Genomic DNA, 23,044 nt, shown 5'->3' on the forward strand with positions numbered 1-23,044 from the left:
AGAGAAGAGGGAGATCATAATTCCTCCATATTGATCCGTGGTTCAGCTCTGGTCACCCAATCGCAAAAAAGATATTGCAGAACTAGAAAAGGTACAGAGAAGGCCAACCAAAATGATAAAGGGGAAGGAATAGCTTCCTTATGAGGAAAGGCTAAACAAGTTAGCCTTTCCTCATAAGGAAAGGCTAACTTCAGCCAGGAGAAGAGATAGCTGAGAGGAGATAGGACAGAGGTTGTTGGAAATGGGTGAAAAAAGACCTCAGGTAAGTATAAGCCCTCAAGCAAGTAAAACTGTAGATATATGTAAAGAAATAAGAAAAAAAAACAGAAAAATCTGGAAAGCTACGTATCCTAATAGCTATGGTATGGGAAATAAAGTCCCAGATCTAGAGGCAATCATGGACAAGGCTGACTTGGATGTAGTGACTCTCATGGTGACATGGGTCATGGAAAACCACGATTGGGACATAGTTATACTAGGCTACAACCTATTCAGGAAGGACAGGGTAGGAAGAAAGGGAGTATAAAAAATACTATTAAAGTAACAGAACTATAAGAGGCTTAAGAGGTAAGGAAGAGGCATTGTGGGTTAATCTGGAAAGAGGGAATGGAAATTCTATATTGGTGTGAGTTAGACTTTGCAGGCAGAAGAAATGGATAGAGATTTAATGGAAGATAGTCACACAGTTCCTGTGAAAGAGGAGGTGGTATTGCTAGGTGATTTCAATCTGCTAGATTGAGACATCTCAGCTTTGTTGTCTTCTAGAAGCAAGGAAATCTGAGGGAGTGATACCGGACCTGAAGCTTATCAATGGGGACAGTGTATCTAATGCCATAGATATTATAAGGGCAACAAACCTTTTTTGTTAGAAAAGTAAATAATGGTAAAAGGAAAAAGAGGCCACTATGGTTTTCTAAAGAAGTAGCTGAAAAAGTAAGGAAAAGTTAGCATTAATAAAGTACACGAGATTGCAGAAAGAGGAAGATGGGCAACAATATCTAGAAAAGCTAAGAGAAGCTGAGAAACTAGTCACAAGAGTAAAGTTGCAAATTGAAGAACATTAACAAATATGTAATAAAATAGAGGGACAAGACTTATTTCAAAGGAAATACAAAAGTGGCATTATGAGACTCGGAGGTGAAGGGGAAGAATATATAGAGGCTGATGAGGAAAAGGTGCAATTGCTTTACAAATATTTAATTAAGTATTCACTGAGGAAGAGCTAGGAGTAGGACCACAGAACATGGGCACGCAGAGGATTAGAAGTGAAGTAAACCTCAAATGATTTTCATAGAAGTGTGTTTGTGAGAAGCAAGCTAAACTAAAAGTAGATTAAGCGATGGGGCCGGACGGGATACATCCGAGGGTATTAAGGGAACGTAGAGAAGTTCTGGTTGCTCCTCTGGCTGACCTTTTCAATGCTTCTTTAGAGTCGGGAGTAGTTCCGAAGGACTGGAGACAGGCGGAAGTGGTTCCTCTTCACAAAAGTGGAAGTAAGGAGGAGGCTGGGAACTACTGGCTGCTTAGACTGACCTCTGTGGTGAGTAAATTAATGGAATCGCTCTTAAAACAGAGGATAGTGCAGTTTCTGGAATCCAGTGGATTACAAGATCTGAGGCATTATGGTTTTACCAGGGGTAGGTCTTGTCAGACAAATCTGGTCAATATTTTTGACTGGATGACCAGAAAGTTGGATTAGAGGAGAGCATTAAATATAGTGTACTGTAAGCCATTTGACTCAGTTCCACATAGGTGACTTATAAATAAACTGAGTGCTCTTGGGATGGTTCCTAAAGTGACAGACTGGGTTACAAACTGATGGGAAGCAACAAAGGATAATGGTAAATGAAGTTCACTCCAAACTGAGGGGCATTACTAGTAGTGTGCCCAGGGAATCAGTCTTTGGGCCAATTCTTATCAATATTTTTGTAGGCGATATTGTGGAAAGATTCTTAGGAAAGGTTTGCCTTTTTGTGGATGATACCCACATCTGCAATAGAGTAGATACTTAGGAAGGTGTGGAAAAGATGAAGAGGGATCTAGAAAAGCTTGAAAAATGGTCTTGAATCTGCCAGCTAAGGTTTAATGTTAAAAAATGCAGGGTCATGTATTTGGACTGCAAAAACCCAAGGGAGTGGTACAATATAGTGGGTGATATTCTATGCATGAATCAAGATTGGGATCTGGAGGTGAACCTGGTAATCTTTCCTAGCCTAAACTTGAAAGATGCTTGGGTGTATAGGGAGAGAAATGGTCAGCAGACAAAATGAAGTGATATTATCCCTGTAAGTCGCTGGTGAGACCTCATTTGGAATACTGTGTACTGTTCTGAAGACCACACTTTCAAAATGGTCAGTGGTCTTTGTTGAGATAAATATGAGGACAGTCAAAGATCTAAACATATATACCCAGAGTAGGGGTAGGCAACTCTCTCCTGGAGTGCCACAAATGGGTCTAATTTACAAGATATACATAATGAATATGTACAAGATATATTAGCATACAACAGAGGCCGTGCAGGCAAATATATGTTATGCATATTCAGTGTGGATAGCCAGACTTGTTTGTGGCACTCCAGGACTGGAGTTTACCTATCTCTGAGTTAGATAAATGTCAGGCTAGGAGAGATATGGTAAAGACATTTAAAAGCCTCCAAAGTATCAGTGCAGAGGAGATGGACCTCTCTTAACAGAAAGGAGGCTCTAGAACAAGGAATCATGGGATGAAACGTGGTAGGCTAAGGAGTAATCTAAGGTGAATTCTGATTTGTCAACATAATTTATAATTTGTTAAATTTTATGGGCCCAGTATTCAAAGATATCTGGTTATCTAAGTTATCCAGATATAACTTATTTGGATAAGTGAGAAGGGATATTCAGCAGCATGGCTATATTGCTGAATATAACCAGATAAATTCTAGTTAGCTGAATAAGTTATGTCCGGATAACTTTAGACTTGCTCTTGAGCAGGTCTAACTTATTAGTTTATCTTAACCAGATACGGCTGAATATAGGCACTTATCCGGTTATGATAACCAGTTAAGTTGCCCTGCCTCAGTCCGCCCATTGTCCACCCCCAAGATATCCAGCTATCTACTGAGCCAGATAAGACCCTATTTATCCGGCTAAGTAGCACTAAATATTGGCCTCTATATTCTTTGTGATTTTTGAGACTGTTTTGGATATGATGATCTAATTGTAATTTTTTTTGATATGTTGTAATATACCATGATGAGGCCTGTTGACCTTGGAAAGCAGACTATAAATTTGCAAATTAAATTTTTCTTTATAAAAAAAAAGCAGACACATGGAATGGCCTCCCTTTGGAGATGGTGGAGACAAGGACAGTATCAGAATTAAAGAAAGCATTGGCTAAGCATAGAGGATCTCTGAGGAAGAGGAATGGACTATAAAGCTGAATAGGAGATGTGGATGGGCAGAGTGGATGATCCATGTAATCTTTATCTGCTGTCATGTTCTATGTTTCTACGGAATATCTTCAGGAGGGGGAGATACTCCTAGGAGGTTAAAGAGATGAATTTGATGGTAGATCAGTCAAGACTTCATTATTGGACAGGAATAATAGAGCAATGTAAGAATTGAACTCTTTTTGTGAATCGGGGTATTATCTCTGATATTTCTCTGATGTTTTTCTGTTCTTCGAGGAGGAAGAGTCATGTGCTTTCCACACTGATAGGGAAGTATACTGAATTAACTTTCCATATTAGGTGTCTTTGATTCCAAAATAGACATATTTTTTAGTGGCAGCAGTGGTAGCATGTTGGTAAAATAATTTGTTACCAATTCTATCCACATCGTTTTCACTCTGGGATGGTTGTCTGCTGCAGGAAGCACAGTGGAAGAAATATCTGATTTGGGAACCAAAATGTGCAATATTGGAGAGCTTTGGTCCTGTTTTGATTTTTCCATGCTGAGAACAGAGTCTACACACCAAGAAAGTCTTTGTGTCAAAGATGGTAGCGTGCCTTTGCTTGTGGATGGTGCCAACAGCTTTTACTTGCTAAGGATGAATTCCATATAAGGGGATCATCTCTGTACTAATGAGGTGCCTATTAGTACAGAACGTACCTTCTTAGATGGTGAGGCACTCGACCTAACTTTGGAGAGAGAACGTTGCCTGCGCAGAGAGTTGAAATACTCTGCTCGTGAGAAGGCTGTGCCATCTTTGGTTTTGGTGATAGGCTTTGTGCCAACGAGTGCTTCACCTTAACTGCTGAGGCAGAAGCCTGAGGAGATTCTAGAAAATCTTTCAGTATATGGCTTCTTGATCTTTTGGCCCTTGAAGATATGCCAACACAGCCTGCATGATTAGGAACATCATGGGACAGCCCCAAACATTGCATGCACCGGTCAAACTAGTCTGACAGAGTCATTTTGAAAGAGCAATAGGGACATCTCTTAAACCCTGGTTTCTGCCATTTTGAAGAGCACCACTGCTAAACTGAGTTAAATTATGAAGGGAGATGTTTTCAAAATAACTTTTATATTTGAAGACTTTAATGAAAAAAAGAAAGGAAAAATAAAAAAAAAATGAAAGAAAGCACCCAGTAAGGAAAAAAATTGATGAGAGATAAAAAAATGACTTTTTGCACTAGTGGAAGGAAGAATACTGAGAAGACTCGCATAGCACTCTGAGAGCTTTTCCATCTTTGTGCCATCAGATGACATTGTCCACTTGTTTGGCTGATTCTTGTTCTGCTTGTTCACAGAGAATATCTTTATTGAACCTTTCAAATAACATATTATGAATATTTTATCAAACAAATATACTATGGCTACCCATCCATATGTATTAGGAGCACTCTGCATGAATGGAGTTGAATGATATTTGGTAGGAGACATAAATTCCAGCTCTCTTACCAAACTCCATCCAAATCTGTTCAGAGACAGTGCCTCCAATCCATGTGCAGAGATAGCAGGTCTGGGCAAGAAGTAAAAAGTGGTGTGAGACTTGACGACTACCATCAGAGACAGCTAGGAGAGGGAGGTTTTCTTTTCTGGCTGATCTGGGTGAGTGCCAGGCATTAAATGGGTAGCTGCTGAGGCTTGGTGGTATGAGTTTGTGCTGGGGGAGTTTCACTGAGGAGGCATGGGTGGGCAGATGACACTCTCTTCCCTAGTCTCCTTTCCTTCCCAGAGGGCTACCGCTGGCATCTGCTCTGTGTGCTTTCTCAGACAGGGATTTCCAGTGCTGAGATACAGCAGCAGTGGTGCCTTCTGTTTTACTGGCCTGGCTTTCCTGAATGTATCCATCCCTCTTTCAAGCAGAAACTGATCCTAGTAACCTGCAGCTCCATGAAGCACACCTAGGTTGTGCAACATGGCTACATACACTTTCCTAATTTATTGAGCATTTCAATGCAGCATGAGTAGTGTCCAACCACCCCTTTGCTATTAAAAGAAAAAAAAAAACAAGCAGTAATTGGCTGTTAGCCTAGTGAAGGATCAAAGCTCCAGGAAGGTAGGGGGAAGTAAATCGAGCACACTATTAAATATGGTCTGCACAGGAAAATTTGTTACAACAGAAGACTAAAAATAATGGGGCGGATTTTAAGAGCCCTGCTCGCCTAAATCCGCCCAAAACCGGGCGGATTTAGGCGAGCAGGGCCCTGCGCGCCGGTGAGCCTATTTTGCATAGGCCTACCGGCGCGCGCAGAGCCCCGGGACTCGCGTAAGTCCCGGGGTTTTCGGAGGGGGCGTGTCGGGGCGTGTTGGGGGCGGGGCCGAGTGCCGTGCCGTTTTCGGGGCGCGTCGGCAGCGTTTTGGGGGCGGGCCCGGGGGCGTGGTTACGGCCCGGGGTGGTCCGGGGGCGTGGCCGCGCCCTCCGTACCCGCCCCCAGGTCGCGTCCCGGCGCGCTAGGGGCCCGCTGGCGCGCGGGGATTTACGTCTCCCTCCGGGAGGCGTAAATCCCCTGACAAAGGTAAGGGGGGGTTTAGACAGGGCCGGGGGGGTGGGTTAGGTAGAGGAAGGGAGGGGAAGGTGAGGGGAGGGCGTTAGAGGATTCCCTCCAAGGCTGCTCCGATTTCGGAGCGGCCTTGGAGGGAATGGGGGTAGGCTGCGCGGCTCGGCGCGTGCCGGCTATACGTATTCGATAGCCTTGCGCGCGCCGATCCCGGATTTTAGCGGATACGCGTGACTATGCGCGTATCTACTAAAATCCCGCGTACTTTTGCTTGCGCCTGATGCGCCAGCAAAAGTACACGAACGCGCCGTGTTTGAAAATCTACCCCAATTTTTTTAAATACAATTTTACTGTAGAAAAAAATAAATGTGAAAAACTGTAAATAGAACTAAAAACTTGGAGTCACACTTTGAAGCCAGAGATTGTGGCTGTTCTGCCTCTGTTCCTTTAATGGCTCCCTGATGTCTCTATCAAATATCTCCTTCCCTCATGTGTGGTGCAAGGGTGAGAGTCCTCCTGCTTTGGGGTTTTCTTTGTTTGACCACCTTCTTGTGTCAGCAAATAGTTTTCTTTCTTATTCCTTGTATAAACTTTGTAACTGAGACATCGTCGGTTGCCTGCACAATGCTATCCTTTTGAAACGCCAATAAAATTAAAAAAAAATAATGTAAACTGAGTTGATTTGGGGAAGCTGGAAAGAAATATTTCTTTTTATTCCTTTTCCATTTTTTTCCAGGGTCTTAAAGGAAAGCTGGGGATCTCTGGGGTGCACGGGGTCCGAGGCTCTCCAGTAGGTAGAAATTCAGCTCCTGCCTCTTTTCGTTTCTGTGGTGTGCCCATGCCACTCTTCTTACAAGTCACTCTTATATTTTATAGGGTCCAGATGGATTACCAGGATCAAGGGGAGCAGTAGGCAGGCAGGGGCAAGAGGGTACAGCAGGTGTTGATGGTATGCCCGGGAAAGATGGCGTGCCTGGAATCCAGGTAAGATACGGGATTAATGTCAATCTATGTTCTGCCGCTGAGGAGGGATGACATGAAAATAACAACTAGAAATGGCACCTCATTTGCCAAGTCTGAAAACACAGATGCCGGGTCACTTCTCTTCTGTTATCTCCATAACACACAGAGCATAAGTTGCTTCTTTCAGGAACGGATGCTAGATTGCTTCTCTCTCATCATCTGTATTGAGAGATCTTTTAATGATTTTACTATTATAATGCATTTTATTTTTAAAAACTTCCTATTTATATTGTTTGTGCTTGATATTATGCATGTTTTGCAGGGCTTATGTATAGGTGGCCTATAAATAAATAAACCTATAACCTATACCTATCATTTTCAGATTGCTCAGAAGCCATTGACATCACAATATGTATTTTTGGGAATCATGCATAATATCTTGTGAAGACTCTTATATCACTTTTTCTTACTCTGTGGGTTATTCAGAGTCTGACAGCAATTGAACAAAAACCATTATTCTTCCTTCTTCTGTTTCTAGGGAGAACAGGGAGATGATGGTAAAATGGGCCTCCTAGGGATGGCTGGAAAAAGAGGGGACATTGGTTTCCAAGGTCATCCTGGTGCTCAAGGATCAGCAGGTTTCAGAGTAAGTTCTTCTGTACTACAGTACGTTTCTAGGAGACCCATACACAACCTTTTGCTGTAGGGAAGCTCCTATTTAGAAATCATAGCTGATTGGCTTGGTGACCCAGTAGGAGTACTATGCACTGCCATGTGGATGGTCCTTGGTTTGGTACTTTATTTATTTACAAATGTATAGACCACCTATGAATGTTTCTAGGTGGTTTACAATAAACTTGGATTGGGCCTTCCATCTCTTAGGTCGGTAGGGGCTGGGGATGTGGCAAAGGCACCATTTGCAGACCCTAGAGGGAGATAACTATGGTCTTCATTAAAGGTGACACCTGTTTGCTAGCTTTAGAAACCATGATACAGAATTCCCAGATGCAGCCCTGGTACATGACTCAAGGCCTCAAGACCATTGCTGCAAGGACCAACCTAGGAACAGTGGGAGGGAGGGCCTTTTAAAATAGGAGGAAAAAATCATCTGGTAGGTGTGAATGAAGGCACCTGGCACCAGGATCTCAGCACTGATTCCGACTGAGCTGGAAGAGAAAGGAGGAACTAATGGGCTTAAAACTCCCCAAATACAACAACTAACTGGCACTGACAGGGAACTGCTCTAGGGAAACTCACATTCAAAAAACACTTAATGCTGAATTAGTGCTTGCATCCCTTAGGTTTGTCTGAATCTGTTCAATTCTTGCAATAAAAGTTGTTATACTTTAAATTAGATGTAAACTAGAAGATCCCAAACCCACCCAAAGTCTGAGTATTTGTCTGCAAGTTGGATTTTGGTAATTGTGGACCCAATATTGAAGACATGGATATGACTGAACTTTGGGGCCAAGATTCAGCCACGCAGCAGCTAGTTAAAGTCTGGATTTTCCATTCTCAGAGAGAATGGTGAATCCAGCGGTAGCAGGGGGCGAAGGGGGGGTGGGCCTGCGAAAGTTGGCAGTGATCGTAACACTGCAGTGTTATTGCTGCCGGCTTTCACACCCAATAGCGCCACCGTGAAAGGTGGTGCTATTGGGCGCGCTACTGGCGACGATAATGGTCCTTACCTTCTCGCCGCCAGCGAAGATAACACCGCGTCCGCCTCCTCGCTGCCCCGACTCCGCCCCCGGCAAGCTATCGCACGCGAAAAGGGACTTTTCGTATGAGATAGGCTTAGAAAATGACCCCCTAAGTTAGCTGGATACACCTATCCGGTTAACCTAACCAGAATATACAGCGGCGCAGCAGTGCCACCGAATATATCTGGCTATCTTAAGGTTAGTCGGATAAGTATATCTGGCTAACTTTAGGACAGTCCTATGGCGTGACCAGAGTTAGCCACATAAGTTAAGCAGCTAACTCCGAATAACTCGTTATTCACACATGGCAATGAATACATCTTATATAGTACATGTTCTGATACTCCTATTCTGCTGGAAAATCCTTTCTAAGAAGTTATTAAATTCCCTTTCAGCGCATTCTTCCCATCCCATTTTGAAACAAAGAAAATTAAACTGTAGCTTGGTCAGTAAAATTGTTTAGACATCCGTGGTAAAATAGTTTAGAATTTTCATGCAGATAAATACGACTCCTGAGAAAACAAGATAAGTTTTTGGCTTATCCCTGGCCCTCCTTGGAATTTAATTTGTAGATAAATATGTAGTGGGACACATCCCTGGATCTGGCCGGCTTCTGTTCTGATTTTTGCCACAGTTTGATGTATACTTTCCAGTAGGAGAATTATTCTATGTACACAGAAGGCCCTGACCAAGGTGAAAATTGGGAAGGTAGGTTCCCTGTACGTACCAGGATCAGTCCAGGACACCTGGGTTGTGACCCCGCACCAGCAGATGGAGACAGATTAAAACTTGTGGGCGGAGCCATATATGCCCCTGTGCCAGTCACAGCCCCTCAGTCTTACTCTGTCTCCAGTAGGTGGTGCAGGTGTAGTCACAGCCTCTGGGTGCCCTGAGGACTGATACTTAGTTTTAGTCAGGGTTATTTTACTTATTTTGTTTATTTTAAGCTCAGTTTGTATTTTTTGATTCTACTTCTGCTTAGAGTAGTTTAAAAAAGCTGTCCGTCCTGCCTCCCAGGGGGGTGGGAAAGTTCTGAGAGGACCATCCCTCCCTGGTTGAGGCCGCTGCTGAGGGTCGAGGACCCGAACTACTAAAGCAGCAGCGTCGGGGGTGACACCGGGGAGCCCGGTTCACTCACCCCCAACAGGAGCAGGAACCCCAGGACCTTGGACAGCGGCAGGTTTGATTTAAAAAAAAAAAAAAAAAAAAAAGTGTTTATAAATTCTTTTGTTTGTGCCGGCTCTCCGTTTCTTCTTCGCCGGGGGGGGGGGGGGGGGAGAAAAGGTCCTCGGTTCGGCAAGGGGAGGGGAGTTTTTCGGCATTCAATTCTTTAATTTTAATTTTCATTTTTTCTTCACGTTTTCCCGCCGCGGCCGCGAGAATGCCTAGAGGCACAACTTGCCGCGCTTGCGGCTCTGCGCGCGCACGGCTCTCTCGTGAGGGAATTTGTTCTGCATGCGTCCCGGGCGGGGAGGGACCGTCTAAGTCAGGTAAGGGGGTCCGTTCCCGGTCGGTGCGGTCGCCGTCGTGCACTCCCGCCGCTTCTATCGCACCAGCTGACTCCTTCCCGCTTAGTGCAGGAGCGGCGGCCATCTTGGCATCAGTTCACGAAGTTGTGCAGGAACCTGCAGGGGTTTCTGCCGCGCCTCCCGAGCTATCTCCTCAACAACGGCCTTCGGGGGGGGCTTCCGCTGTGGGGGCTGAGTCCCCGGATGAGGCTGGCGAGGAATCGGACTCCTCAGATTCGGGGTCGTCTTTTTCGGCAGATTTTGCCCTCCTGCTGCGAAAAGTTTTAAAATATAAGGGCCGCAGGCGCAAGGAACTTCATGGACACTCTAAAAAGGATACTCCAAGGAAGAAAAAATCTCGGGATGACTCTGCGACAGGAACTCGGACACCAAGAGGTATCCCGCAGGATACAGAATCAGAGTCCACCTCACAAGATGAGGTAGATCCACCCGACGAGCCCCTGATGGGGGCCGATGGCGCGTCAGGGGACAATTCTGCCCAAACAGGGCTGAGCAAACCTTCGCAAGCCGGTGATGGGGACGACCCAAAGGTGGTACGCCTTTTCCGAAGGGACGAGCTGTCCCCGCTTATCCCGGCAATCCTCAGCGAGTTAGGGGTTGAAGCCCCACCGACAGTCTCGCGCCCCGGAGCAACTATGGACCCGGTCCTGCTAGGACTCACTGGTCCAGCGGTTGCCTTCCCATTCCATTTCTCGGCGTCTGACATTTTGTTTCGGGAGTGGGATACTCCTGAACTAGGTCTGAAGGTATCTAAGGCAATGGATAAGCTCTACCCTTTGCCAGAAGACGCACTGGAACTTCTTCGGCTTCCAAAGGTGGATTCAGCGGTGTCGGCGGTAACTAAACGTTCCACGATTCCGGTCACTGGGGCCACAGCCCTTAGAGACATACAGGACAGGAAGCTTGAGGTGCAGCTCAAAAAGATCTTCGAGGTCTCAGCGTTGGGAGTCCGGGCTGCCATTTGTAGCAACTATGCCATGCGGGCTAGTTTGCGCTGGGCCCAAGTTCTACAGGCGAATGCAGGTCTTTCTCCTGAAGAGGCCACGCAGGCGGATCGCCTAGAGGCTGCCATTGCTTATAGTGCGGATGCTCTCTATGACCTACTACGTACTTCAGCAAGATCCATGGTCTCTGCAGTCTCGGCGCGTCGCTTACTTTGGCTTCGCAATTGGTCGGCGGATGGATCCTCCAAGGCTCATCTTGGAGCCCTGCCCTTCAAGGGGAAGTTGTTATTCGGCAAAGAGTTGGATGATCTCATGCTTTCTCTTGGAGAGAACAGAGCTTTTAAACTCCCAGAAGACAGGTCCAGAGCCCGATCCTCCTATCCGTCCAGGTCCCGGTTTCGAGGTAACAAGAGATCTCGTCCTCAGAGGTCCTCGGCTCCTTCTTATCGCTCGACTTCTTCCCGGGCCTCTTCGTGGCCACAGTCCTTTCGTGGGAAACGTTACGGCAGACAGGGAGGCACCCCGTCCGGCACGGGTCCCAAAGCCTCTCAATGAGATACGGCGGGTCCATTCCTTAAGGCAACCAAGAACCTCCGTTCCAAACGTAGGGGCGAGGTTGACTTTATTTTTCGAGGAATGGACCAAAATAACATCCGATCAGTGGGTCCTCAATGTAATAAGGCACGGTTACGCGTTAGATTTTGTACGGACTCCAACGGACAAGTTCCTGATGTCGCCCTGCAAGTGCCCAAAAAAGACCATGGCAGTGCTAAGCACTCTCAGGCGTCTGGAGGACTTAGGAGCAATCGTCCCCGTACCTCCCGATCAGCAAGGCGCAGGTCGTTATTCCATCTACTTCATCGTGCCAAAGAAGGACGGCACGTTCCGGCCAATTTTGGATCTCAAAGGGGTAAACAAATGTCTGCGCATTCCACACTTCAAGATGGAAACAATTCGGTCAGTGATTGCCTCAGTTCGTCCAGGCGAATTCATGGCCTCTTTAGATCTCACGGAGGCGTACCTCCACGTCGGAATTCAGCCGTCTTTCCAGAGGTTCCTCAGATTTTGCATCTTGGGCAGACACTACCAATTTTGGGCTCTTCCCTTCGGCCTCGCCACAGCTCCGCGAACATTTACAAAGGTAATGGTAGTAGTGGCGGCTCATCTTCGACGAGAGGGGTTCCTGGTACACCCCTACTTGGACGATTGGCTGATTCGGGCCAAGTCCGAGACCCGTTGCCGTCAGGCGGTGGCCAGAGTCCTCCAGTTGTTGCAGACCTTAGGTTGGGTTGTCAATCTCAACAAGAGTCAGCTTGTTCCTACCCAGTCCTTGGAATACCTGGGAGCTCTTTTCGACACGAAGCAGGGCAAGGTTTTTCTGTCCGCGGATCGTGCACGCAAGCTTCAGTGTCAAGTGCGTCGATTATTAAGTCTTCAGCTGCCGCTGGTTCGCGATTATCTGATGGTTCTGGGATCTATGGCGTCTACACTGGCGTTGGTTCCTTGGGCTTTTGCTCATCTGCGACCATTACAATTTGCGTTGCTCTCCCGATGGAAGCCGGTATCAGAAGAGTTCCACCTACCACTTCCACTCACGACTCAGGCGCGGGAGAGTCTTCACTGGTGGCTCGATCCGGGCCATCTCTTTTGCGGAGTGTCTCTGTTGGTCCCCGACTGGACAGTGGTGACGACGGATGCCAGTCTCTCCGGTTGGGGAGCGGTCTGCCTAGACAAGTCGGTACAGGGCCGATGGTCCTCCGTCCAGTCGCAGTGGTCCATCAACCGTCTGGAAACCAGAGCGGTGCGCCTGGCTCTGCAAGCCTTCCTCCCGTTGGTCCAAGGGAAGGCGGTCCGTGTGTTGTCGGACAATGCAACAACAGTATCATACATCAATCGCCAAGGAGGGACAAGAAGTCCACTTGTGCCGGAAGAGGCAAAGCTTCTGATGAGTTGGGCAGAGTGCCATCTCAACTCCATAGCAGCATCTCACATAGCCGGGGTCGACAATGTTCAGGCGGACTTCCTCAGTCGACACCACCTCGACCCCGGAGAATGGGAGCTGACGGAAGATGCCTTTCATCTCATTTGCGATCGGTGGGGGCTGCCCCACATGGACCTGATGGCCACGTGGCACAACGCGAAGGCTCCTCGGTTTTACAGTCGACGTCGGGAGCGAGGTGCCGAGGGCGTCGATGCGCTGGTTCTTCCTTGGCCAACCAACATGTTGTTGTACGTATTCCCTCCGTGGCCAATGATAGGCAAGATCTTAAGGCGCATAGAGTTGCACCCGTCCAACGTGATCATGGTAGCGCCGGAGTGGCCACGGCGCCCTTGGTTTGCGGATCTCGTTCAGCTGTCGGTGGATGCTCCCCTTCGGCTACAGGGGTTTCCGGGGCTTCTTCGTCAGGGCCCCGTTTGTTTGGAGGATGCGGATCACTTCTGTCTCGCGGCATGGCTTTTGAGAGGCAACGTCTAAAGAAAAAAGGCTATTCAGATGCGGTGGTAGCCACGTTACTGCGGTCCAGAAAGCAGTCTACGTCCTTGGCTTATGTACGTGTCTGGGTAGTTTTTGAGGAGTGGTGTATCAGCCGAGGGCTAGATCCCATTTCCGCTTCCGTCTCTGATATTCTGGCTTTTCTTCAGGCCGGTCTAGCCAAAGGGCTTTCTTGTAGTACCCTTCGTGTACAAGTGGCGGCGATTGGTTGTCTGCGGGGTAAGGTTCGCGGTTCCTTTCTGGCCCTGCATCCCGATGTCTCTCGTTTTCTTCGGGGGGCTAAACATCTTCGTCCACCACTACATCATCCATGTTCCTCCTGGAATCTTAATTGGGTCCTTTCTTCTTTGTCTACGGCTCCGTTCGAACCCTTAAAACGGTCTACTATTAAGGATCTTACTTTAAAGACCGTTTTCCTGGTTGCGATTACCTCGGCTCGGAGAGTCTCGGAATTACAGGCTTTGTCTTGTCGGGAGCCATTCCTGCGGATTTCAGATACGGGAGTTTCCCTGCGGACGGGTCCGTCTTTTTTGCCAAAAGTGGTGTCACCGTTTCATTTGAACCAGTCCATTGAGCTTCCTGCTTTCGCAGGTGCTGAATATTCGGACCCGCAATGGAAAGAATTGCGGAAGTTGGATGTGCGGAGGGTTCTCCTCCGTTATCTAGAAGTCACTAACCCTTTCCGGGTGTCGGATCATCTCTTTGTTCTATTCTCGGGCCCAAAGAAAGGAGGTCCGGCTTCCAGGACGACAATCGCACGGTGGCTTAAAGAGGCCATCGGCTCAGCGTAAGTGTTACGAGGAAAGCCTATTCCGAACGGTCTTAGGGCTCATTCGACAAGAGCTCATGCTGCGTCTTGGGCGGAATCTTCTCAGGTTTCGCCTCAAGAGATTTGTAGGGCAGCTACCTGGAAGTCCTTACATACCTTCATTAGACACTATCGGTTGGATGTTCAGGCTGCGGATTCCGGGGGTTTTGGAGAGAGGGTACTCCGAGCGGGACTCTCTGCTTCCCACCCTCGGTAATTTAGCTCTGGTACATCCCAGGTGTCCTGGACTGATCCTGGTACGTACAGGGAAAGGAAAATTAGTTTCTTACCTGATAATTTTCGTTCCTGTAGTACCAAGGATCAGTCCAGGATCCCGCCCGTGCTGTTGTGAAGAATCGGAGAGTCCGCTCATCTCTTTTGTTAACTATTCCGGTTATTGCTTTGCTCCCTCGTTTTGGGGTTCTGTTCCGGTTGGGGGTCCTTGAATGGCTCCCTGTTAAGGTTAGTTATTTAGTTTGGTTGTTCTATTTTTTGTCTACTTTGACATTACGTATGACTGAGGGGCTGTGACTGGCACAGGAGCATATATGGCTCCGCCCACAAGTTTTAATCTGTCTCCATCTGCTGGTGCGGGGTCACAACCCAGGTGTCCTGGACTGATCCTTGGTACTACAGGAACGAAAATTATCAGGTAAGAAACTAATTTTCCTTTACATATGAGTCCTCCTCATGGGAAGGCTTTTGTAAGAAGGCGGCCATGGGCCAAGGGCACTTGTTAAATACTGAAATGAGGTGGAAAATAGAGCTCATTCTGCCAGACACTGCAGCCAAAGACTGTCTAAGCTTACTGGCATCTTGCAAGCATTTTCAAAACTCATAGATTGACTGTGCTAACTTCGTGATGAAGGAGATTAGCACATCTAGCCCATACATTTAAAAATACTTGCGCTTCTCTGCAGGCTTAGATGGTCTTCAGCCATGATGCCTGGCAAGATTGGGGCCACTTTTTGCTGCCCCACAAATTTTGCCGCCTGAGGTGGCAGCCTCACTTTGCCCAGTGATAGAACCACACCTATTCTCTTTTGTACCATTCATCTCCACCACCAACTCCCGGCTCTGCACTTTCTACCTTGCTATGCCGTATGCATGAAACAGATTTCCTGATTCAGTGCATCATGTTCCCTTTCTGGCCATATTCAAGTCTAGTCTAAAACCTCATTTTTTGAGGCCACTTTTAAATCCTAGACATTTCTCTACAATAAATACACTTCCCATAGACTCCTATTTGTCATATATTTTTGTCTTGACTAAATTGTAAGTTACATGGATCAGGGATAGGATTTATACATACAGTATCTATAAAGCGCTGCATATGTATTGCAGTGCTTAAAAAATAATGGTTAGTAGTAGTAGTCCATGGAGTAGGTAAAAGTTATCCGTAATAGGTGTTCTCTGTGGCTAGCAGAATATCAATCCTCATAGAATGCACCCACCTCCCCTAGGAGCTGGCTTCTACTTATATAGCTAAGTCCTGAACTGAGTTGGATCTGCATATGTTTAGTATGGTGAAAGCTCTAGAAGCCAAACGATCATCACACCAACCAGAGTTCAATCAGATGACATCACTAAGGCCTTTGGATTTCAGTAAGGGCCTTCACACGGTTCCGATAGGTGATTTGGTATGGGCCCTTAAGTAAGTGACTGGATTAGAAACTGGGTGGGAAGCAACAAAGAGTAATAGTAAATGGAGTTCACAACAAAGAGAGGGTCATTACTAGCAGTGTGCCGCAGGGATCAATCCTTGGATTGGTTCTTTTCAACATTTTCATATATGAAATTGCAGGAGGATTGTCAGGAAAGGTTTATGTTTTTTGCGGATGATACCAAAAGCTGCTACAGGATAGATACCCAGAAAGGTATGGAAAACATGAGGAGAGGTCAAATGAATTTTGAAGAATGTTCTAGAGCATGGGTGAGCAAACTTTTTTAGCCATGGCCCCTCTTCCATTCATGCAATTGGTTGGGCCCCCCTCCAAGATGGGTTACTATATACCTGCCACACACAGATCCTCACCATTCACCCATCTTCTTTTTCTCTAGGAGGCAAATGTTGGGGAAAGGTGGGAGGCAGGTTGTAGAGCTCTTGGGAGTGTGGCACGGTTGCCAGCTTCCTGCAAATATCCTGCAAATATCATTGGCACTCTATCTGCTACTACTTTGGGAACTTTGACACCGGCTTTCCCCTTTCTGCAGCATTTCAAATCATCAAAAGGTCTAGACTCCAAAGAGGCCTCACCTTGACCATCTTGATGATTTATCCTGTACCATGCTTTGGTGGGGAGTGCCATCTCATCCCTTGCTTCAGGCAGAAGATTGCCTTGTTCCTCCCATGGACAAGAGTAACTTGCCTGATGAACAAAGTTCACGAGGAAGTGTGTAGGGAGAGAGAAGGCAAGTAATGAGGAGCTGCAGAACTAATGCATTTGTAGGCAAATAAGAGAAGCTTGAACTGTATGCAGAACGAGACAGGGAACCCAATGTTGAATAGATTGCAGTGGAGAAAGATGGCTGACTTCTTCTTGAGCAACATTGGACAAAAAATAGTCACTGTAAAATCAAACAACTCAATGTAGAACACAAATCCTGACTGATGCACCAATGTCAATGCAATATGCAGCAGAGCATAAAAGATAACTTGTAACTTGATGAAAAACCTTTCCAAGGGTCTAAATAGGTTGGAGAAAGGTTGAACCTAAGGGAAGCCATGTGGGAAAAAGCATGGTTTTGAGCCAAGTTCACCAAAAAAATTACCTTTAAAAAAAAAGGCAACAGGAGGGGGCACTTGCATCTTTGAATGATAGCCATGATGCAGGATAGCCCATATGTGCTCAGTAAAATTCAGAAGCTATACAATCATCGCACCAACTTGGGCTTTGTCATATTATGTCATCCACCTGTGAGAACAGAATATCTTGTTTGTCCTCTGAGAATCAAACTATCCCAGAGTCTGGCCAACCTTCTGGGTAGTTTTGTTTTGATTAATGCATCCCTCCAAAGTTCCTACACAAATTTGCACCTGCTTTTTGCATGGGTACATATTTTTAAGGCAAAACTACACATGTAATTGCCTCTCCCAACTTATCCCTGTTCTGGAAATACCTACAAAAGTATTTGGATAGACGTATGCATGTTGACAATACATGCATACTTTTACAGATGTTCAGGGTGAGCAATAATCCAACAGCCCACTTTTACAGGTAAAAAAGCATGCTAACTATAGAAATAGCTTTCATTATTGCCCTCTAAATTCACAAGGCAGGCAAAGGTAGCCAGGCAAAAAAGGGGCAGTTCTAGGGGCATTCTCAGATAAGGCTTATAACAGCTGGTTAGTGCTGAAAATCAATGTTAACCTACTAAGTTTAGCCAGTCAGCACCAACTGCACATATAGGTGTCTTTAAACTAGTTGGGCAAATTTTGCCTGGCAACGTTTAGTTGAATTTTCAGCTGAAAACATAGTTAAGTTCAACTGAAAATTTATCTAAATATAACCAGCTAAAATTAACAGGTTACCTAACCTGCATAGAGGGTCTTTGAAAATTGTCTATCTGGGACATGAATGCTTCTAGACTCTGTGTCTGTCTATATGGGTACACAGTGATTCTGGTTCTGTGCATGTGGGTACATGGACAAATGCTGATCCCACCTCTGTGCCTGTGCACATGGTGATTCTAACTGTGGGGCCGATGCAATATAGTGCGCTCAGCCGAGCGCACTGTATAACCCGCAGTCGGACGTGGGTTAAATAGGCGCTAATCCACCCCGTATTGCAATAGGGGGATTAGTGCCTATTTACTGCGCATCCGACGCAGCGTGAATGCGATAGCGTTCATCACATGCAAATGCATGTGAATGAGGCTATTACTCATTCACTCCGCATTCAAAAAAAAAGTGTGAGTCTCAGACACACATTTAGCTCTCAGGCCTGGAGCAGGCGTTAATAGCCTGTACTTCTTAAGTAAAAAAAAAAAACCAAAAAACCTTCTGCAGACTGCAGAGTTATGAAGACCGACACTGGTAAACTCGGCGTCCGTTTTCATTACTGGCAGACGGACGGTTATGAAAACCGATGCCAAGTTTACCGGCGTCGGTTTTCATAACCGGCAGCCGCCGCGGGTTCGTGTTAACAAGGAGGCGCTAGGGGCACGCAAGCGACCCTAACGCCTCCTTGCTAGCGCGACCCCCTAATTTCTATATAGCATGATGCCCCCCTTGCGGGCCCATGCGCATACTAAGAAAGCGGGCACTGACTTTTTCCCGCTTTCCGCGCTTTTTTTTTTTTTTTTGCATCGGCCCCTGTATGTGGGCACATGAGTAATTCCGGACTTTGTGTCTGTCTGTGTATGTAGGCACATGAATGCTTCCAGGCTCTGTCAGTGTCCGCATATGTAGGCACCTATTGATTCTGGACTTTGTGAACATATGTAAGAGAGCACATAGTAAGTCCAGGCGTTGAGTGTGTGTGTGCAGGAGGCACATGGTGACATGGAAGTTTGTTTACATGAAAGATACAAACTCCAAGTTGTATTACAGGTTGTTTTTTTTGTTTGTAATGTTTTTTGTTGTTTTTTTAGGGTGAGAGAGGATTACCTGGACAAATGGGTCCTCCTGGAAAACAAGGCATGGAAGGAGGAATGGGACTCCCAGGAGTGCCTGGAGATCTAGGAAGCAAAGGACAGCTGGTCAGTGAATAGTTGAGATCACTTTGATTGACAATCCAAACATCAAGAGGCAGAGTAACAATGTAGGGAAAGGAATTTTGTATCATCCAGTTCTGTAAAATCTTACCCCATGCTGAGTGGATGTTGCAAATATTCTGGAGATCACCCCAGCAGCGCTAAGAGAAACTCTGATTCCCAATATAAACAAGGAATCAAACTTGCATTATGAAAATACAAATGCAAAGTCAATTCAAACATTTTTTACAACATTCTGAGATAGAATAAATGTGCACATGACATTAGAAAGCCTGACATTCAGAAGTCAGAAAACAAGCTCTTTTTTTCCTCTTTACCCTGATCCTTATTTAATGGTAGGAAATGTCGGATTTTTAAATGCACTCAAAACCAGGAGGCCCCGACAGGTATTGAGAGGGAGGATACAAGGGTGGGAGGGAAGTGTTTGGGAGTGGGAGAAGGTGAAATTTCGAAATATATTTAGCAGGGGGAAGTGGACTGGAGAGCCGGGCCCAGCGGTGCTGATATCTCATATTTTAAACATTTCAAAGGGTTTGGGGGGTCCTGGCCAGTAGGTGGGTTGGAGCTCTTTTGGTGGGAGGTGGGAATTGGGCCAGGAGGCCTGAAGCTGGTTTTGTTTTTTTGTTTTTTTCTAAGGAGCACTACTTAACCAGATACCTTTTGAAGAAATCCAGTTAAGTAGCTAGTTAACTGGCCACGCATGACCGGATAACTTTAGGCCTGTCCTGTACGCAGGCCTAAACGTTATCCAGCTAACTTAGGGGCTCATTATTCATTTCATTGTTGCCATCTCCTTACTTTTTTCCACTGAAGCCATTCCGTATTGTCTGCACTCCACTTACATACAATTTTTGGTATCAATTTTTGGCATGAATATGTAAGTGGAGTGCAGACAATACGGAATGGCTTCAGTGGAAAAAAGTAAGGAGATGGCAACAATGAAATGAATAATGGCTAAAGAGGAACTGGAAAGGATTGAAATATAGGTTCCCCAATAACTTTGATTTGGAAGTGGATTTGTATGTCTAAGAAGACACTATCTGGAAGTCATTGGATGTAAGCATAAGAATAAATCCCCTGAAGAAACCAACAGGTGAAACAGGAGCTTTCTGTTGGGACATTTACTAAATAAGGTTAACATCTGTCTAAAAAGGAACCGATATTGAAGGGATATTTGTTAAATTAGATTAAAAAGGGATACCTGTTTAACAAGCCGTTAATTGAAAGTGATATGAAATAGGATGAGTTTAGGGAACATTAACATTAAAGAGTAGTAATAACTGTTACAAAAGTGTTTGTGAAATAAATTGTTTACAGTGTTATTAGGGATTGTTGCAATATGTTTGTAATATTTGTGCAATAGTGATGTATTGTGAATTTTAATATGTTGTATATGGTATGATGTTTAGATGAGTGAATGAGGTATGAATGTTTTGACATAATAGGGTATGTTTTATGTGTTTTAAATGTCATAAGGAATAAAATTTGAAAAATTTAATTATAAACACGGGTATATTATTTGTGAACTTAATTTAGATGCTAGACAGCTAAATTAATATTTGGGCACTTAGCCAGCTAAACGTTAGCTGGTTAGAATTTATCTGCCTAAAGGGGTTATTTTCTAAAGACTTATCGCACGCAATACAGCCGTATCACGTGCGATAGCATGCAAAATCGATTCAGGGTGGAGTCGGGGCGGCGAGGGGAGGAGTCCGGGTGGTGAGGGGGCGGACTCAGCGGTGTCTTCGCTGGCGGCGATGTTACTAACATTATCGTCGCCTGTAGCGCGCCGAATAGCGCCACCTTTCACAGTGGCACTATTTGCTGTGAAAGCCGGCAGCGAAGACACCACGGTGGTGCGAAGGCTGCGGCCTTTCGCAGGTCCCCCCCCCCGTTTTCAGCGATGAATGATGAATCCAGGCCTAAGTTAGGGGTGCTCTGGGGACAAAACTATGAGGAATTGAGTTAGCTGGCTAACCCGCTAACTCCTAAAGTTAGCCGACTACATTAGCTGGCTAACTTTCAGATAGCCGGTTATATTCAGTAGTGAGACTGCAGTATTGATTATACCACCAAAGTTAATATCCCGCTAACTTTGCTATCCATACAAAAAAGTTTGAAACCACAAATTGTGCAAGAAACTGACTAGCAGGCATTTGGCACTTTTTGCCCTAAACTGAAATCTACTCCTTACAATCATTGCCTCAGAATATCTAAACAGGAACTCCTAACCGTTCCTTGGACTGATATTTTTCTTTGCTGTTCTTGCCAGGGGAACTCGGGAGAGACAGGATTTCCAGGAGTTGCAGGCTTGTTTGGAGCAAAGGTAAAAGAAATGTGTGATCCAGTGTTTGTAGTTTGACTGAAGAGATATTGTGTGACTTGTTTCCTATTGTCAGAACATAGCAGCGCATGAGCTCTTTATACACACAGTTGCCAGGTGATCCAGTCTCTGGAGGGAGACTTGAGGTCAGCCTGAGCTTTTAACACTCCTGATACACTGTACTGTCTATAATGTTTCTTTCAAATAAAAGAAGCTGGCCTACAAATAACAGCATGTACTTAGAACGTAGGTTAAAAAAAAACAATTTTTGGCAAATAGTCTTCCTTCAGAAACTGAGTCACTTAGCAGCTCTAGCAACATAAAACAATATATTTTCTGCTTGTTATTTGCAGGGATCACCAGGAGACACTGGTTTCAAAGGTATTCAGGGCCCCAAGGGACCACCAGGGCTAATGGTGAGTTTCTTAGGAAAAAAAAAAAGTCTTTTGCTCTTTTGAGGTACTTAAACTAATAAATAAATAAATAAACGCCTGATTTTGCAAAGTCTTTTTCCCATAGAAACAGAATTGGAGAAAAGTCTTAGTGAATCAGGCCCTATCTTTAATTTTGCCACCCTCCCACTTACAATTGTATATATTGCATAAATCTGAGACTCTCCCAGCAGAGGTCTATATTCAAAGGGGTTTGTCTGAGTAACCTTTGAGTTACCTGGACAAGGTTTACATTTTCTGCCCCGCTAACCGGATACATTGTACCTAGATAAGGTATTACCTGGATAAAATATATCGAAATAAGTTGGAGGTGTTCTAGTGTGGAGTTAAGATAGCCAGATAACTTTTCTGGTTTAAGTCTGATATTTAGAATTAACTGGTTAATTTATCTGGCTAAGTCAGGTCATGCATGAGAGCGATCCTAAAGTTATCTGAGTATGTGTAACTGACTCACTTTAAACCTACCCAGCTATATTCTGAATCTAGCTGGGTAAGTGATATTAAAAAAAAACAAAAAAAAAACCCCAAAAAAACCTCTTGGGCCAGCAGTAGCCTAATTTTCCCCCACCTCCTTCCCCAGTTTAAAAAGAAAAATGTCAGGTCATGTCAGCCCTATCACTCCTTTGACCTAAAGTCTTCTCTCTCTCTCCAGAAACTGTGTCCTGTGTAAAAAAAAAAAAAAAAAAAAGTCCATTTCCCCAAAGCTGTGTGGAGTCCCCACAGCCGGAGGTGGCATCGCCCCAACGCGCCTCCCCCATATCCTCTCCTTTCTTGCCCACCAATAGACAAATTCACACTGGGGCACTCTCCACCATTCGCCCAAAGTTATAAGATCACTTGTAGTTCCCCATTTTGGGCCATTTGGTAGGATTAGCAAGGGGTACAGGAGAAAAGGAGTCAAGAGAGGAACTCGAGGTTTGCGTATTCATGTAGATAAAGACGAAACAAAGAGTTATGGATTTTGTCTTGCCTTTGACTGGAAGCCGGTGTAGCTAATGTAAGATTGGCCCTTATGTGGTCAGTTGCTTTGGCCTCAACCAGAATTCCAGCAACTGTAATTCTGTAAAAGTTGGAGACATTTAAGGTTACGTATGTAACCCCAGCCCGGTGTGCCTATCCTGCACGGGTGGGACCGTAAAAGAGTTTTTTTACTCTCCGGGTCTGTAACCACTTGCCGGTTAAGCTCTTTCAC

At 45.3% G+C, this 23,044-nt stretch overlaps 1 protein-coding gene across 2 annotated transcripts in view; it reads left to right on the top strand.

The window, feature by feature from the left end:
• Positions 1 to 23,044, top strand: part of LOC115096615 (collagen alpha-1(XXVII) chain B-like) — a 514,116-nt gene that overhangs the window by 443,746 nt on the left and 47,326 nt on the right. For both annotated transcript variants that reach the window (XM_029611498.1, XM_029611499.1), the window contains exons 46-51: positions 6,660 to 6,713; positions 6,800 to 6,907; positions 7,425 to 7,532; positions 18,955 to 19,062; positions 21,350 to 21,403; positions 21,754 to 21,816. In XM_029611498.1, the coding sequence (XP_029467358.1) occupies positions 6,660 to 6,713; positions 6,800 to 6,907; positions 7,425 to 7,532; positions 18,955 to 19,062; positions 21,350 to 21,403; positions 21,754 to 21,816 (495 nt within the window). The remainder of the gene's footprint in view (positions 1 to 6,659; positions 6,714 to 6,799; positions 6,908 to 7,424; positions 7,533 to 18,954; positions 19,063 to 21,349; positions 21,404 to 21,753; positions 21,817 to 23,044) is intronic.

The sequence above is a fragment of the Rhinatrema bivittatum genome, chromosome 8 (genome assembly GCF_901001135.1).
Source record: "Rhinatrema bivittatum chromosome 8, aRhiBiv1.1, whole genome shotgun sequence".
Taxonomy (NCBI): Eukaryota; Metazoa; Chordata; class Amphibia; order Gymnophiona; family Rhinatrematidae; genus Rhinatrema; species Rhinatrema bivittatum.